Here is an 18,331-nt window from a genome sequence, read left to right on the forward strand (position 1 = left end):
ATCAGCTTGGGCCTGGTCAAAGCCCAAATATCTTTTAATATCAGGTTAACCGATAATAGAAAAATGAAATCCCGATTTTGAAATATGTTTAAAATGTCCCCAAAACTAATATCATTATAAAAATCATTTTCAAAACTTCCGTGTCTATTTTTATTTTAACCAAAAGCATTTTCGGAAGTTTGGAAAAACAATCGCTCTGTAAAACAGTTTGAACAACAGTTACAAAAACAAAAACAAGATTCCTATACATAAGAGGTAAGGATTTTGGATTTGACGTTAAAAAATATTTTTTTTCAATGTATTCAAAAGAATAAATTGTTTTAATACTAATTTCTCAATAAAACTAAGGAATTTAAGAAGAGGGAAACTTTCGTAATCATTATCTACCCCCCCTGTTGTGATGTTAGATGGAGTTGACTCTAAAACAATCGCAAAAAATAAAAAACCTAGCTAAAACAGGCACAACACCACAACATAAAAATATATATTACGCTCTCTCTCTCTCACACACACATTTCCAAGGCCTCCGCTTCTCTTTTATCTTCGGAGCTCCACAGCTCCTTTTCTTTTTCTTCAATGTCTCGAGTATAAACGCACGCGTTTTGCCAAAAAAATAAATAAATGATCAAAAGAAGACTACTTTTACTAGCTAGCTCGAGCATAAAAGAGAAAGACAAAACCATTCCCAGCTAAGTGGTCACAGAGCACTCAAAATACAATCCCATCTCTGTATAGAAATTCTCTCTCTTGGTCCCCTGCATTTTTACCCCATTCTTTACACATACACACCCATAAAATTATTAAAGCTTGTCTTTTTCTTGCCTTTTTGTTCTTCAAACTCTCTCTCTCTCTCGAGAGAGAGATTTTTTTTAGTTTCTCTCTCTAGAAGATCTGGAGGAAACACAACACTCCGCGTATTTATGCCTTTTCCATTAGATTCCCAACGCGTTCTTCGACGACGACTACTAATACTAACATTGCCTCTCCTCCTCCACTTCTTTATTACAGCTTCGTCACTCACCTAAAATCCATTTCACCTAAAATCAATGAGAGCTTCATTGCCTAAACACGAGCGGAGATGGGCCTCGGACACGCTTCCCGGCAATGCAACGATGAGCACAGGAACATCGCCGGGAACTGAGTCCGGCGAGGAGTTTGTTGAGGTGACACTTGATTTACAAGGTGATGACACGATTGTGCTTCGTAGTGTTGAGCCAGCAACATCAACGGTTATCAACATCGATGATGTTTCTTTCACTACTGGTGGTTCTGTGTCTGCCGGAGCTGTAACTCCGGTGTCGAGATCGCCGACGATCAGGCGGAGTTCGTCGAATAAGTTATTGCAATTTTCTCAGGAGTTAAAAGCCGAAGCTGTAGCGAAAGCTAGGCAATTTTCGCATGAGTTGAAAGCTGAGTTAAGGAGGTTTTCTTGGAGTCATGGACAGGCAGCTCGGATTTTATCAGCCTCGGGAAATAATGGCGGTGGTGCTTTTGAGTCAGCTTTAGCCGCCCGTGCTTTGAGAAAGCAGCGAGCGCAGCTGGACCGGACTCGGTCTGGTGCTCACAAAGCCTTGCGTGGATTGAGATTTATAAGTAAGAACAGTAAAAAAACTAATGGCGTTGATGCATGGAGTGAAGTTCAAAGCAATTTTGAAAAACTTGCTGAAGATGGTTATCTTAACCGGGCCGATTTTGCACAATGCATAGGTTCGATTCTCTCTTGACTTTCTATTTTCTTTCTCTTGGTTTTAGCGAAAGCAGCTAGCTAGCTTTCAAAGCACGAACCGAGTCTAAATTATTGATTTTTTTTCTACTTGGATTTCAATATTTATGGATAAAAAAGGCAACAGAAGTACTGAAGATTTTGTTGTCATGTTCGTATGAAGTCTTGGATATTGATTTTTGAGATTTTTGTTTTGAAAAGGAATGAAAGATTCGAAGGAGTTTGCTTTGGAGCTTTTTGATGCATTGGGAAGGAGAAGAAGATTGAAAGCGGACAAGATTTGTGGAGATGAGCTTTACGAGTTTTGGTCACAAATTACCGATCAAAGCTTTGATTCTCGACTCCAGATCTTCTTCGATATGTACGCCTTATTACGGACTAGTGTATAATATAATTAAACTTAATTGGTGACTTATTTTGTTCATTAATTAATTCACCTCTTTCCTTTTCTTAAAAAAAAAAACAAATATTGTATGTTAAATATCTCACTCTTATCTGAGATCATGCAAGCAAAGATATGGAACCAACATGGTTTTGGTCCATCGGAACCCAGTTTGTCTCTTTTCCGAACTCTGTACTAGAAATGAAAAAAAAAAAAGAAGAGAAGAGAGAGGATAAAACTGTATTTTCCTCCGAGCCCCAATTATTGAAAAAGTGATTATACAATATTTTCTGCCATTTTTCTCTCAAGTAATCTTGAATTAGCAGATAAACTAGGTGATAAATATATGCGATTTATAGCAGGTTCACTGATTTAGAACTTAAACTATTTTATATAACCTTTTCTTGTGTTATGTTTACAGGGTGGACAAGAACGAAGACGGTAGAATCACTGAAGAAGAAGTCAAAGAGGTACTAGAAATGAATTTAAGAAGACATTATAATTAATCATGTCTTTCTCTCGAATTCAATTAATTTAATCTTAACTAGTTACATTGATTAAGTGCTTAATCTTAAAGTAACGTGCATGAATTAGCCAACAGCCTGTCAAATTATTGTAGAAATAAAATAAGAACCGACCTTCCAAATATGAGGTAGAATAATTAAATTAAATAAAAAAACAGATGACCCTTTATATCATGAATATTGCCCAAGCTCTTTAGTTATAAAATAAGATAGCAGGCTATATCAATAAACAGGGTGCATTTTTTCTATTAAGATAATCGCTGAAGAAGGAGAGGATTCGGTGACCCTAAATTTATGAAAATTCTAAAACTAACCAACCCAATAGAATAGACATGATTCAATTTTTTCTTGATCTCTGACGCCATTCCCACGTTCTCAAGCATCTTATGAACTGGGTCTTTCTTTGAAGAGTTTCAGGTTGAGAGACGGCAACCTTCTTCTATATATATATATAGTACGATTTAATTCCTCAGTGGGGTTGGTGGGGGCCTTTTGGACCATCTCCCTTAATTTGCATGAAAAGCTGAAATTAGTGACCGTCAAATACTGTTGTTTTCAATATTATATATTCATTAACTTTATAATTTCTTTACATGAATTGGTAGATTATCATGCTAAGTGCTTCTGCAAATAAGCTATCAAGATTAAAAGAACAAGCAGAGGAATACGCAGCTTTGATCATGGAAGAGTTGGACCCAGAAAGATTTGGCTACATCGAGGTGCGGGTCCTCTTTGATTTTACTGACAGATAAAGGCTAATGTTTCTTTTTTCATGCATCTTTGGTAAATCCCATGAAATACTATAGCAATTCTAGAATCAATTAGGTGGGCTTAGTATAATATTTATCTTGATTAATTATTTTCATACTGGGTTCCAAGCATTATTTAACTAAATTTGTTTAATCAGAGTCAAATTTGATCCCTTGTCTTGTTCTGGGTCACAATAATCAACAGGGGAAAAAAATAATAAAAGAGAGGCGCAGCAGTTGCAATTTTATAGCAAAGTCCAAAGTCCATGTTCCTAACAAATTAATCCACCAAATCTTACTGGGTCTCGATGTTGTTGAACCGTACTCGAAGAAAGAATGAGAGAGGAAGGGAGAAATGGCAATCGTTTCTTACAAATGGCACAACTAATTAATCTGGTTAAGCAACCTTATTTATATTGAAGAATATTTGTGGTAGTTGAACAGCTCCCTGGCTTTCTTTTCCACTTTAATATGCACGTCTGTTATAGCATAGAAGACTTTTAAGTAGGGGTACGCAGTTTCTGAGGCAAAGCTGGTTCAGACTTCAGATGTTTCCAGGACCAGTACTAACATTAAAAAAAAAGAGAAATAGTTGTCCACCAAGTAATGATAAATTCAACGAAAAAATGAACGTGAATGGTCATCGTCTAACACAGTTGTCACTGTCACCAACTAACTCAAGATTTTCTTAAGCGTCTTTCTTCAATTTGGTAGGGTAAATATTGATTCTTTATCCAATAGGCTTTCGAATTACGTACCGTCATTCCTCTTGTTGTCAAAATGGAACGAACCTTTTGTAGATTTCTAAGAGCGTGAAACTTCACCACTCCAGATTTTATATGGATCCTAGAGACTGGCTCGGATGGTAGGGCAGTTTATTTCTCATGGTAGAGGATCGAGATTTTAAATATAAATAATTTATTCACGATCCAAGTAAGAAAAGAAAGGATGGAGGTCGGCGTACATCTAAATAAACAAGTGTTATCTACTGTATCGGAAGTGCCTTGATGACCTGTACTTTTTTTTAATTTTAAAATTGATATTGATGATCTGAACTATTATTCCTGCCACTGTTTTGAACCTGACCTCTCAAATAATGCTTAGCCTTCACTCATACATAAAGCATTACGCCTGCTCCACTCTGCATCAATTGCAGTGTAATAAGTTGACATGATCAAGATTCTCTTTTCCATTTTATGTATAACTCCACTGCTGATGATTTGATGCAACCTTCTTGTTTTCTTCTTGTTGCTGAAAATGATATGCAGCTATGGCAGCTAGAAACACTCCTTCTACAAAAGGACACGTATCTGAACTACAGTCAAGCTCTGAGCTACACAAGCCAAGCCTTGAGCCAAAATCTACAAGGGCTAAGAAAGAGGAGCCCAATAAGGAGAGTGAGCAAGCAATGCGTATACTTTTTGCAAGAGAATTGGAGAAGAATTTGGGTTTTGACATTATGGGTTATGATAATGATAGGGCTGTTCGCATGGAAATTCTTTCAATACAAGCAAAAGAATGCTTTTCAAGTAATGGGTTATTGTCTCCTAACAGCCAAAGGAGCAGCAGAGACATTGAAGTTCAATATGGCTCTAATTCTCTTGCCCGTGTGTAGAAATACCATCACTTGGCTGAGGTCCACTAGGCTGGGTCCCTTGGTGCCTTTTGACGACAATATCAACTTTCACAAGGTACGTACAAGGTTACCGACCGCCTCCTCTTCTTGTCTGTATTGCTTTTTTAATACGTTTACATCCTTTCAGGGTCCCATATAGAACACTTTGCAAGAAAGTCAATATATTGGTTGATCTTAGCCAATGAAAATACAATAATTTTTCAGTGCCTGAAATATTGATCCCGAGACGGCAGCACTAGCTGGCAACTTAAAGGCTTTCATATGGACCCCTCTTTTTTTTATTAAATAATGTTAGCCACAGCATATGAATTTTGTTGTCGAAGAAGGAATTTGAAAGAAAAGAGCCACATAAATCGATAATTTTGTATTGTTTTATTTAGTTCTTATTTTTTTATAAATAAAATTATATTTTTTTTACACCTTGTAAAATTGTTTATTAAAATTTGTAATTTCTTTATTTTTAAATAGATATTTTATTTATTAATATATTTGATTACTTATTTTCTTATGATTATGTTTTATTAATTACATAAATAAAATTACCTTTTCATTTTTTCACTATTATTGTTGTTGTTATAAACTATTTTCCAAAAAATTGATTACTTTTACTTAAAAAAAAAATTATTTTATTTTATTTTTCATAAATAAATATTTATTTTTAAAAGTAATTAACTTTTATTAAATTATTTATTTTCATGCGAACACCAACCAGCTTTATAAAATAATACTTGTGCTGTAATTAATGGCTTGTGCTTTCCCGTAACCAAACATGTTCTTAAATTCGTGCTGGGTAACGAGGACACTTCGTCGAAATGAATTACAATTTGTTCTCTCTTTTCATTTGGTTAAACTTAGGGGAGATGGGCCAAATATAAGGGATTACTCCTATCGTGGGGATTTGATCTTCGTAAACTCTTGTCTTTTCCAAGGGCTACTACTAAAGCATCTAAGAATTAGTGAATAAATAACCATCTAGGTGGTGGCCAGTGGTAAGAGCTTGAGACCAAGAGGTTTGCTCTCTTTGTAGTTTCAGGTTCAAGCCCTGTGATTGCTCATATGATGGCCACTGGAGGCTTACATGGTCGTCAACTTCAGGGCCCGTGGGATTAGTCGAGGTGCGCGTAAGCTGACCCGGACACCCACATTAAACTAAAAAAAAAAAGAATTAGCGAATAAATACATAAACAATTTTTTTGTTTATTTAAATTCTCATTAGTTAAAGGCTCTGCTTATGCTAGCTAAGACCCAAATGCTCCGTGTGCTATAAAATAGAAGAGTAGATTCATAACTAATTCAAAGCTATTTTACCACTGATAAAAGATATTGAAAGTTTCAGTCGAGCTTAAATCAATCTTGATGATGTACAAAATGACACCATTTAATCACAAAATGATTTATATATATATAAACTTGTTTAATTACTTGTGGTAAATTGCATTGATTTAATATTTCTCACACACATGCAGACCATAGCAACAGCAATTGTAATTGGTGTGATTCTTCATGCTGGAAACCATCTAGTCTGTGATTTTCCAAGGCTTATAAATTCATCTGATGAGCAATATAGAGCATACCTGAGTAATGACTTTGGTGAAAACAAACCTTCATATGCAAAACTGGCTAGAGGGGCTGAAGGTGTGACTGGAATCTTAATGGTGATCAGCATGGCCATTGCATTTACACTTGCAACAAGATGGTTCAGGAGGAGCCTCATTAAGTTTCCAAAACCCTTTGACAGGCTTACTGGATACAATGCATTCTGGTATTCGCACCACTTGTTTGTCATTGTCTACATCCTGCTCACCATCCATGGTGTATTCCTGTATATGGTACATAAATGGTACAAAAAGACGGTATGAATCTGAAATCTTTTAATGGCAGTGAATGTTTTTCTTGTTTGAGATTGTAAACTGACGGCATTTTATTGCTTGCAGACATGGATGTATCTTTCTGTTCCAGTTTTACTATATGCCGGAGAAAGGGCGCTGAGGTTTTTTCGTTCTGGCTTCTATACTGTCAGGCTTCTCAAGGTATAACATCCTGAAGACCTCTGTCATTTCCGTTCGATCTTATGGTTAATGTCTAAATGTTACCATCTTGAAAGAGCCCTATAAACTGTCACAGTACTTCTGTATAGTTTAGAACCTACTGTACTAGATATTTGTCATAATTCTTTTTTTCATCCAGGTTGCAATTTATCCTGGAAATGTTCTCACATTGCAAATGTCTAAGCCTCCCCAATTCCGGTACAAGAGTGGACAGTACATGTTTGTCCAGTGCCCTGCTGTTTCTCTGTTTGAGTGGTAAATCACTATTAATTTCTTAACTCACATGAAAATGGCTTTTTTGGTAGTTTAAAACACTTTCAGTTGTAGTCTACCAGAGAAAGGTGCTTGTAAAATACATCTAGGCCAACTGCTAGCAAGAAACTTGCTCACTTTGTGCTTATTCTCTTTATGGGATATGGTCATTATTTTGTATGATTTTTTTTTCATTTTCTGATGAAAGCTAGTGAAAAATAAATTTGATAGGAATCAGTATTTGATTTCTTTCTTTTGTAATTGATGATCGATTGATACCAACGGTATCAGTTGGTTTCTTTGCTCTGATACCTGATTTTCTCCAGAACTTACAATCAGCATGCTTTATTTTTCCACCCAGGCATCCATTTTCAATTACCTCGGCACCTGGTGATGACTACCTCAGTGTTCACATTCGGCAGCTAGGTGACTGGACTCAAGAACTAAGAAGAGTGTTCTCTGAAGCCTGTGAACGTCCTGTAGCCGGTAAGAGTGGACTTCTCAGGGCTGATGAAACAACCAAAAAAAGGTACAGAATATGTCTATGTTTCCCTTTTCTTTTCCCATTCCGTTTTTTTTTCCTTTGGATAGCATTTTGTGATTATATTGTTTATGTAACTTTCCTCTCTAATGACAGCTTGCCAAAGCTCTTGATAGATGCGCCTTATGGTGCACCGGCACAAGATTACCGTAAATATGATGTGTTGTTACTTGTTGGTCTGGGAATTGGAGCAACACCTTTCATCAGCATTCTCAAAGATCTGCTTAATAACATTGTCAAAATGGAGGAGCAGGCAGTAAGTGACTAGAAACCTGACTTTCACTTTTCCAATCTGCAATGTATACACATGATCGTTCCTTCAATACTATAGATTCTGTATTGCGAACTATAGAAAATTTCCAGACTTAATCCATGATAATCTTCTAAATGCACAGTCACGAGTCTGATTCTCATTCTCAGGATTCGGTCTTGGATATCAGTAGGACATCAGACCTGAGCATTGGAAGCAATGATACATCAACCTCTAACAAAGTTTCACCAAAACGTAAGAAGGCTGTAAGGACCACCAACGCTTATTTCTATTGGGTAACAAGGGAGCAAAGTTCTTTTGATTGGTTCAAAGGAGTCATGAATGAAGTTGCAGAGCTTGATCAAAGGGTAATTAATGTCACCTTAGCTTGAAATTATGTAAATTACAAAAAAAATTCCCGTTTTGCTTGGTTTCCTTGATTGTTGACTTTGTCGTTGGACTATTCCAGGGTGTGATTGAGATGCATAATTACTTGACCAGTGTGTATGAGGAAGGCGATGCTCGATCAACCCTCATTACCATGGTCCAAGCCTTAAACCATGCGAAAAACGGTGTGGACATTGTCTCCGGCACCAGGGTAATACTAATTATTTTGTTTAGGCTCATTGCATGTTCATGTTGCGGCTCGCATGTTATATCAGTTGGGCTTTTCCAAATTTTCTGACACCTTCAATTACACATAAATTACACTCTGTGCAGACAAGTGACAATAGTGGACTGAAATATTAGACCATGCAGGTCTACTAACAATTCCTCGTTTTATCATTAGGTGCGAACGCATTTTGCAAGGCCTAATTGGAAGAAGGTTCTTTCTAAATTATGTTCCAAGCACTGTAATGCAAGGATAGGTGAGTATACCTTCTAGCTAACAGATTTTTTAACAGAGAAAACCTATCCTCCTGTTCTAATCACATCACTATGGTTTTGGAGCAGGTGTGTTTTACTGCGGAGCACCTGTCTTGGCTAAAGAACTAGGCAAGCTCTGTTATGATTTCAATCAAAAAGGTTCCACAAAGTTCGAGTTCCACAAGGAGCATTTCTAAGTGAACAAGGGGTGGTATATATATGTTATTTACACCTTTTTTCCACAAAACTCTTCTCCAACACCCTTCCCAACTACAAAATAAGAAAATTTATAATAAGCCAATGAAGCATTGCACAGTCTTGGGCAGAGAAGGAAAAAGGGGTGGAAAAAAGGCTATAGATGAATATGTGGTTATTTACTAGCACACCAAGCACAGCCAGAAAAGTTATTCTGGCTGGTGAAATGGCTAGAGCTTTCAGTGATAAACCTCAGCCAGTTCAGAGTTGACATGTAGATAGAGGAAGTAAAAGTGGTATTGCTGAGATGAAGAATGGGTTACAGCTGCAATGGAGAGGTTGACATAATTTGATAATGAAAAGTTTGCCAATGCATGATTGTTAGACATTCAAAGGTGGACAGAAGAGGACAGTTTTGAAAGGGAGAGTCTTGGATCAAGTTTGTGGACTCGGAAGGAAGGTGGGAGCATTGCACTTTCCCCTATTGAAGTGTGTTCAGAGAATCCTTCTGGACTGTCAATCCTGCTGGGAGGAGTCAACCTTGTGAAATTGCATTTGAGCACTTGATTATAATATGCAAATTATATGTACATGATATTCATAGTTTTTTTTTTCCTTGTTTCTATAATATGCAAATTATATGTAGATGTTCAAGAGAGGAAGGCTACTAGTACTGTGTTAAACATTAGGGCTACCACTGGAAGGTAAAGGGGGTCCCTTCTGTTAGGAATAGAGTTTGTAGAGGTTGAAACTGTAACCCTTTTATAGCATTCGAATGAAGTATTTCACTAATCGCTTTAGTTCTTTCATTTACTCGCCATTTTTTCTACCGTAAAAAATGCCCAAGCTAAATGCAAAAATATTTTCCTTCCAGGATTAAAAAACTTGCACGGTAGTTAAAGAATTTTTTTATTTTCAAAGCGTCTAAATGTAAAAATATGAAAAAGTCCCTCTACACCAGCCTTACAGATTTTTTTTTAGGGGTATTTAAATTATTTTACCATTCAGAAATTAGATGAAAGCACATAATTGTCCTTGGTCAAAAAAGTAAAAAGAATGTTCCCATCTAGGAGAACAATGTTTTCTCCATGACTTCCAGGTTTATTTTTTTTTTTTTAAAAAAAAACATTGTTATTGGGCTTTTGTTTTTGGAGTACCGAAGGTGAATATGAAGAGGGAAGTTGGCCCATCAGTGTGTGCAAATTTCTTACTACTGGTCTCAGAATTTTGCATGTATTGTGGGTTGGGTTGGGCTTAAATCCAGCCCAGGTTGTTTTAGTTTTAAGTTTAACTTTTTGTACCGTCCATCTTCAAATACTGGGCCCTGCTCTCAAGTAATATGTAGCAGCGGCCTCTAATAGGGCTTCGAATAATAAAATAAAAGTATTTGTTTACGTTAAAGATAAAGGAAAGATACTCTATTAAGGGGTGGCCTTGAGAACAAAATCCTAGTGTAATGATAAAATTGGTCATAAAATCTTTGAATTAGATATCAAGGATAAAATGGTATTTTTACTACAATATGATTGCTTTTTACAAATTATATGAGATTAAATTAATTACTTTTTTAGTTCCAAGTAAAATTACTATTTAACCTTACAATAAAATTTTAAATTATCTTTCAATTAAGGGTGTTTCAGTCTTTTTAACTTTTCTAAATTAGTGTAAATAATTTATTGCAAGAGCTCTTTCATCTTTAAAGCATGATTTTTTTGGGGTTATATCAAGTTTATTTGGTGATGTTTTAATATTTTAATAAATGTTAAATATTAAAAATGACATGAAATATCATTTTTGTAATATTAAGTAGGCGACCCCCATGTTTTTCGGGTAACGAGTGATGTGTTGTTCAGCCACCAAAAACCGTCTTTATTAGTGGAGTTGGAATCATCACGGTACCCCCTCCATAATAGAGCGACATGTGTTCCAAGATTTTTACCAGTTCAATCCCGATAACCATCCCCCTCTTTTCTTCCTTTCTCCTCCTAGATTTTCACGTCAAACATTTAAAAATTTCAAAATAAAACTCCTAAATACTCATATTTTTCTGGTGAATAGCTTGTATGTTATTCTTTAATCGATACTGCTTTGCAAAATTTAATTACATGAATAATCTTTACAAATGATCTCAAACTTTCTTTGTTATCTTATACTTCGCCAACTGTGTACCTATAGAATGCTCAACATAATTGTTAATCTAAATAATAATCTTTGCTTTGTTTGCTTCCCAGACATCTATCAAAGCAGCATAACCCTCATCAATATTCCTGGGTATCATAGAAATTCTACTAACATATCCCTATATCTTTTTACCCTTAATTTTTTTCCATCACATAACTCCAATACGAATAATTCTTTTCATCCAACCTCACACTCATGGACTAAAATGAATCATCTATTTTAATAGCCATAATCAACAAATAAAGAAAACTAAAATGCAAAAGAAAGGAAAACAAAATATTAAATTGCAGAAACTAAGCAAATATCTTTTCAAAGTTATACAAGCACTCTAAAAAAAAATTGTGTTTGAGATTACGTATCATTCCATGAAATTATACTCTAATATTATGTTAAGCAATTCAAAAAATAAAAAGAAATAAAAAAATTAAGAGAGGAAGAAATTAAGGTTTCATTGATACTGCATGATGTTATAATAATAATCTAAAAAGAATAAATTTAACATAAATATGAAGAGATTATATATATATTAAATTAAAATAAAACATTATTCTACTTTTAATAAATAAAATAAAAAAAACCCTAAATTTCTTAACAAAATTATATTTCAATGATTAAAAAGAAAAAATCGTGAGGCCTCATCACGGGCCCAATTATTCCCAAGTTAAAATACAGAGGCGCCACCACGTCATCGAACGGGTCCACTAAAGGTTACTGAAAATTCAACATGGCAGACTGGCTGATGCCTCCTCTCTTCAATGCTAGTACTACTACTATATAGAAAGTGATTCAACAATAATGCCACATTAAGATTATTATCGCGCATGAAACAAGAGACGCAGTTTCTTAAAATCTTGAAGAGAAACTAACCCTCTACAACTACAAGCTCGAGCAAAATGTCCGACGGCAATCAGATAGTTCCATTAGCACCAGCTAATTCTTACCAGAGAAGCGACGAAGAGTATGCCACGATACAACACAAAGCGTTACGGCAAAAAAGAAGTGGCAAATGTTTTTTTTATTCTCTTGCTTTGATTGTCATCCTGAGTGCAATCATCCTAGTTTTTGCAATAATTGTGAAGCCAAGAACTCCGCGTGTTAAATTAAGCTCGGTTGCCGTCGAACATCTAAGTTACGGTAACAATCCAATCCCTTCATTCAACATGACACTAGCAGCCGAGGTGAGTGTCAAGAACTCAAATTTTGTTCGCTTCAAATTTGAGAATACTAGTTCTAGTGCTCTGTACAAGGGCATGGTAGTTGGTGAAGCAAAATTGAGGAGCGGGCGGGTCGGAGCTAGAAAAACAAGGAGGATGAATATTGTTGTGAAAATCAGGTCATCAGGCAGTCTGTCTGAAGCTAAGAACCTAAGTAGTGATATTAATTCTGGGATGTTGAAGATGAACAACTACGCCAAGTTGAAAGGAGACGTCCGTTTGTTTGGAATTGTGAAGAACAGGACTGCAGTAATGAGTTGTGGAATGAATCTTAATTTGAGTAGCCGCTCAATCCAAGATTTGGAGTGCAGCTAGCTAAATGTACAACTGTGAGGGAGTTGAATAATTATTTTGTTGTCCATAAAAGGTTTTGGGAATATATATGTGTGTGTGTATTTGTAGTAAATCAATTCCGTTTTGTTTTTTTTTTCACTTGATTTATTCTTTTCATTTGCTTTTAAAAAGAACTAGAAGTGCTTGGCCAAGTCCTCAATTTCCCTTTTCGTCATATTTCATTCATTCAAATCCCAATATTTGAGCGAATTTTGCAGCCCCGATTGATGAACATATATCTCAATTTTACGTCTTTTGATGCCTAAAAAAAATTACTTGTTAACTCGTAGTATGAAAGCTTCTTAACATATATAGAACTTCTAGGTGTGCTAGTGCCCATGACAAATAATTCTAGATTGTTTCATGGGCATGCATGTCCCTGTCCTACAACGTGTTTCCAAAAAAAATATCTCAATGCATCCATTACTTCGTGGGCCACATTGGCAGCTCTATGATGGAGAAAGACTCCTTGAGCTGGGCAAAGGTAACTTGCTGAACTCAAAAAGATGTCCACTGGTTATAAATGTGAAAGAAACATTAATTTTGAGAAGCGTTCCTGAGCCTTCAATAATTCTAAGAGACCAATAGGGGCTTGTTAGGGAAGGATAGACATTACTGATGATGCTAACAGCCGAACGATCCCTCCTCGGCCTCCTGTATGAAAGAGTTTTTCTCTATTTCTTTCGTAGTTGCTCTCAGTCCTATATATTTCATGCATGTCCCGCCCAGCTCGATGAGTTTTGCCACGCTTCCATAAAGAGTTCCATGGAAATTATCTAATATATAGACCGAAAGACAACTTGCCAGAGAAATATTCTCCAGATGATGCAGCCTCAAAGAGCAACGATTGTATCTTCCATGCACATGCGTTGACCGTTCAAACCCCGCTAGCTACTTGTAACCCTCTGGCATTAAATTTTATATCTGAAATCTTCTTGAAAATTAAGAATTGAATTTTCGTAAAAAAATCAATCTTTAAAAACACTATAAAAACAAATCAGAGGTACAATTTCAAAAAAAAAAAAGAAATTTAATAGTAAAATTAACCTTTTCAGAATACATATTTAATCATCATTTTTTATCCCTTAATATTATGATGAAGATAATGAGGGTAATATAAAAAATAAATTATTTAAATTTTATCTTTTTTAATCATGTAAATTTAACTTGTTTATCAATTAAATATAAATCAAACACTATATTTCAATTATAATAATAGAGAATTGGTTAGGAAAAACTTTCAGGGCACAGAAATGGGCTTTGTTTATAAGACAGAATAAAACCAAAATGTCCGATTCCTTTGCCAGGGCTTGTAAGTTGTACTAAGCTTACAAGAATGTAAGACGAACAATGATAATCTAATCCCAAGGCCTGGGCTGGCAACTTTCTCAACCCAATATCTAGCCAGCTGGGCTATAAATGTAAGCTTTTCTGTGTAATAGACTAGGCTTAAATGAACAGTTAATTTGGTCCAACGCGCAGTTGGTTAAGCCTTCGAACTCTTACCTTCGAGGAATAATAATTTTATCATATAGATTCTTTTTTTTTTTTAAGAAAACAAATTCGATTTCTACGAAAAGTTTCATCTCAAGCTAAATGATTTGTGGGTAAATTTAATTTATCCCCTTGAGGTTTATGTAGTTTCCCAAATTTACCCAATACTTATCTTTCATTTTTTTTTCACTCCCTGTAAAAATCTCAATTTCATCTTTTAAGTCTATATAATATCTTAATATAATGTAAAAGGTAAGAAGGAAAAAATTGGTAATTGAAAAAACCATTAAAGAATTTTTTTTTCTCAACAATATCCAGCAATTCTTTGACAATACAAAAATAAAATCATGCTACAAATAAATAAATTAGAAAATATATTCTTAAGTTTCGACCATTATTTTCATTGTCTCTGATACACTCTATGACTAGCATTATCACATATATATCTACACTTTTAATCCAATTTTTCAATAAAATCTTGAACATGAATTTGAAAAAAATAAATGAATATTTATTTTTATTTAACTATATTATTGATAAAGGAAAAGATGGTGTTGCTAAATGAGAATTGAAGCTGGTAGAATTTGTTAATTTATTGAGAAATTAACCCTCTCAAGTTTTATCATATTGTTTTAATAAATTAAAAAATCTTCTTTCAATTTTCCATTTGTATTTCGTTAATTTTTTCTTTACTTTTTAGATGATTTAAAGATATTTTATAAACTTCAAGGATGGAATTAAAATTGATACACCCGGTGGAAATGGATGGCGGGGAGAAATAAAAAAAAAAATGAAATATGTGGAGGTTGATTGGAACTAAAATGAAAAATATAAGGTGTGAATATTGAAACAAATCAAAGGTTTTAGATGAAAATGAAAAAATATATAAACTTCAAGGGATAAGTAGAAATTTACCCATGATTTTTTCAAAAACATAATTCCCATACTAACTTCGTTTTTTTAAAATAAAATAAAATAACCATGTTTTATTTATTTATTTATTTTGGATGAGAGGCCTATCATGGCCTCTCTCAAACACAACTTGAATTTACACTTACCTTGCGAGAGAATCCTTACATCTAGCTATACAACCCAATAATTTTTCGGATTATTTTATAATGCTTCTTAGCTTGTATTAAAATCATCATTAACATACTGAAGGTTCTATGGATTATATTATAGTGCTTATTAGCCTTTATTAAAATTCATTGATAATAGTTCAAAGTCAAGAGTCAAGACGTACATCCCTGCAAACGCGTTGGGACCGAACATAGAAGGCTTGACGATACGCTTCACTGACAGTTACATGTCAAACAATATGGAAAAGATTTAACAAATTGCAACAAGGAAAAAAGAAAATTCAGTCATTCCCTTCTTGAGTTCGGCCATGGCAGAGACAGAGCAGGCCAAGCCCTTAGCCCCGGCAGCATTCCGAATCGGCAGCGTTGAAGAAGAAAACATGCCTACGCTGTCGAAAACTCACCGAAGAAATTGCATAAAGTGCTGTGGCTGCATCACTGCCATTTTATTAATTCTTGCTACGACTGTTGTAGTTTTAGTCCTTACAGTTTTTCAAGTCGACGATCCTGTGATCAAGATGAACAAGGTATCGGTGCTGCGGCTAGAGCTTGCTAATGGGACTCTTCGGACTGATGTGAACGTTACACTTCTAGCTGATCTCTCCGTCAAAAATCCCAATGCAGCCGCATTCAAATTCAACAACGGTACAACAACTGTTTACTGTGGTGGCGTGATGGTTGGTGAGGCCAATACTCCGCCAGGCAAGGCCAAGGCGAGACGGACGCTACATATGAATGTCACGGTAGATTTAATTCCTAACAAATTATTGGGCGTTCCAAGCTTGATGAGTGACATAGTGTCGGTAAGGAAATTGACTATGAGCAGCCATACAGTAATTGGTGGCAAGGTGAGGATACTCCAAATTATTAAGAAATACCTTGTGGTGAGAGTAAACTGCACCATGACATATAATTTTACAAGTCAGGCGATTCAAGAAGGTAATTGCAAACCACATCTTAGCAAATAAGCACACTATATGTAGTTTTCACATTTTATGCTATACGTTCATTGATGGATTGCTAAATAGCAGTCTCCGTAAGCGACAGTGTTTCCTTTACAGATTGATATAGGAGAAATCACTGGGATTTTGTGCCCTTCATTTGTATTTCTTTCTTTCCTTCTTTCTTTTTTAAGAATATTGTATGAATTTGTACTTGCAAAGCAGGGTTTGCTCCAAATAAAATTACTTACATCAAATCTTTACTCAATCACAAGCCTAATTGGAAGAGTTTGTTCGTCCATCTCAAGAAACGGGACAATTCCCTGCCATAATCCGATGAAAGGATTCATTGTGCTTAGACCATGCTTTTTGGAGTGGTGGAATAGTAAAGATGGGGGGGGAAAGAACATTTTCAATTCCCAGATTTTGCATTGCAAAGAACACCAAAAATATCCTATAGTTTATGTAAACTTAAATGCATTTAAACAGTATTTGTTACCGTATATTCAAGACCCGGCACTAAAATATTGAAGAAAGTTGTTGGAGGAAATTTCGTGCTTGGAGAAAACAACCAAAATAATACTTCCAAGTGACTTTCAAAATCTCTGTTGGAGGTCCCATACTGGTCAGTTGATCAATGAGGCCAGTGGTTGAGTAATCATCAAGTCAACATAGATGGTTTGTGGTCAAAATACTGACATTTTAAGTTTGAACTTTGAATAGTAGTTGCTAAGTTTTTTTTTTTTTTTTTTTTTATTATTATTGTTGCTACCCAATTTTTGACCCATGTTTTAATAAATTTTTAGAAAAAATCCAAAAATAGCGAAAAGCATTGAAAACCCAAATAAATACATTTTTAATACATTTGCATCGTTTTTAGCATTTTCAGCGTCATCTAAAAAGAATTTAAATTTTCAAAGGTCTTTCGAATGCGTTCAACTTTTAACGTGTTAATTTTAAAATCATTGGTTTTCGTCATTTGAGTCGACGTTGATATTGCTCATTTTCAAAAATACAAAAAAATTAAGAAAAATTAAATTTACAAAAAAGAAAGAAAGTTGAGGGACCAATTTTGAGATCCATGTAACATTTTACCTATAAATACTGGTCCACAACTCAAACATAAGAGGAGGGGCAATTTTGAAACATCAGAAAAATACAAAAAACCTAACCCTAAACCATCACTTTCAAAGGCAGCAGCCGCCCCCTCCCGCTGGCCATTTTTTTTCTTCACAGCCGCCTCTAACCCTTCTCCCTCGACAGGACAGCCGCTCACTGTCATCTTCCCCTCTCAGCTGCTCCCTTCTCCAGCCCTCATCTCCCCCACCCTCCAGATTTTTTTTTTCTCTTCTTCCTTCCCCCCGGGCGATCCCCCTGCCAGCTTCCTCTCCTCTCTCCCAGCCGCTGGCCAAGACAGAACCATTCTCTTCGTCATCTCCTCCGGTCGGCAGCAGACCCAGCTCACTGCCTCCAGCAGCGCCGTTCCTCACCGGAGATCCACAGGCCTCACAGACAACAGCAGTGAGTCCAACCGCCGCTACCACCGACAGGGGGAAGACCAGCCAGCATCACGTCCACAGACCCCGATCTGTCCGTTCCTCCGCCTCAACATCGACAGCAAGCCCATCTCCACCGCAGCTCCAGCAGCCGCAGGTGACAGCAGCAAAGACAACTGAAGCCGACGATCAGACCACCTCATTCTCCTCCATCTTTGCCGGCCAGAGCGACAGAAGCACAATCGCCGACAGCCCCTTGGTCACACAGCCCATCGCCTGAAAATAGAGAAGAAGAGGAAACGAAAAGCAAACACTGAGCTGCAGAGAAAAAAAAAACGAACCAGAGAAGCAGATCTGCAAAACAAAAAATATAAAATTGACTGCCTGTGTTCTTTTCTTGGTTTGCAGGTGACGGTGGTTGTCACC

General features: G+C 35.8%; 2 protein-coding genes across 2 annotated transcripts; both read left to right on the forward strand.

Annotated features, from left to right (window-relative positions):
- The first annotated feature begins 554 nt into the window (after positions 1-554).
- Positions 555-9,959, forward strand: LOC133678201 (respiratory burst oxidase homolog protein A-like). The gene is made up of 14 exons (XM_062100440.1): positions 555-1,707; positions 1,925-2,084; positions 2,527-2,575; positions 3,235-3,348; positions 4,647-5,069; positions 6,481-6,867; positions 6,949-7,044; positions 7,202-7,317; positions 7,676-7,843; positions 7,952-8,111; positions 8,276-8,473; positions 8,575-8,703; positions 8,896-8,974; positions 9,060-9,959. Exons 1-14 carry the CDS (start codon positions 1,047-1,049, stop codon positions 9,167-9,169), a joined length of 2,850 nt encoding a protein of 949 aa, XP_061956424.1. The 5' UTR covers positions 555-1,046; the 3' UTR covers positions 9,170-9,959.
- A 2,282-nt stretch (positions 9,960-12,241) lies between these two features.
- On the forward strand, positions 12,242-12,877 carry LOC133682132 (late embryogenesis abundant protein At1g64065). Its single transcript, XM_062105397.1, has one exon. The coding sequence runs from the start codon at positions 12,242-12,244 to the stop codon at positions 12,875-12,877; it is 636 nt and encodes a 211-aa protein (XP_061961381.1).
- The last annotated feature ends 5,454 nt before the right edge of the window (positions 12,878-18,331 follow it).

Source organism: Populus nigra, chromosome 1 (genome assembly GCF_951802175.1).
Source record: "Populus nigra chromosome 1, ddPopNigr1.1, whole genome shotgun sequence".
NCBI lineage: Eukaryota > Viridiplantae > Streptophyta > Magnoliopsida > Malpighiales > Salicaceae > Populus > Populus nigra.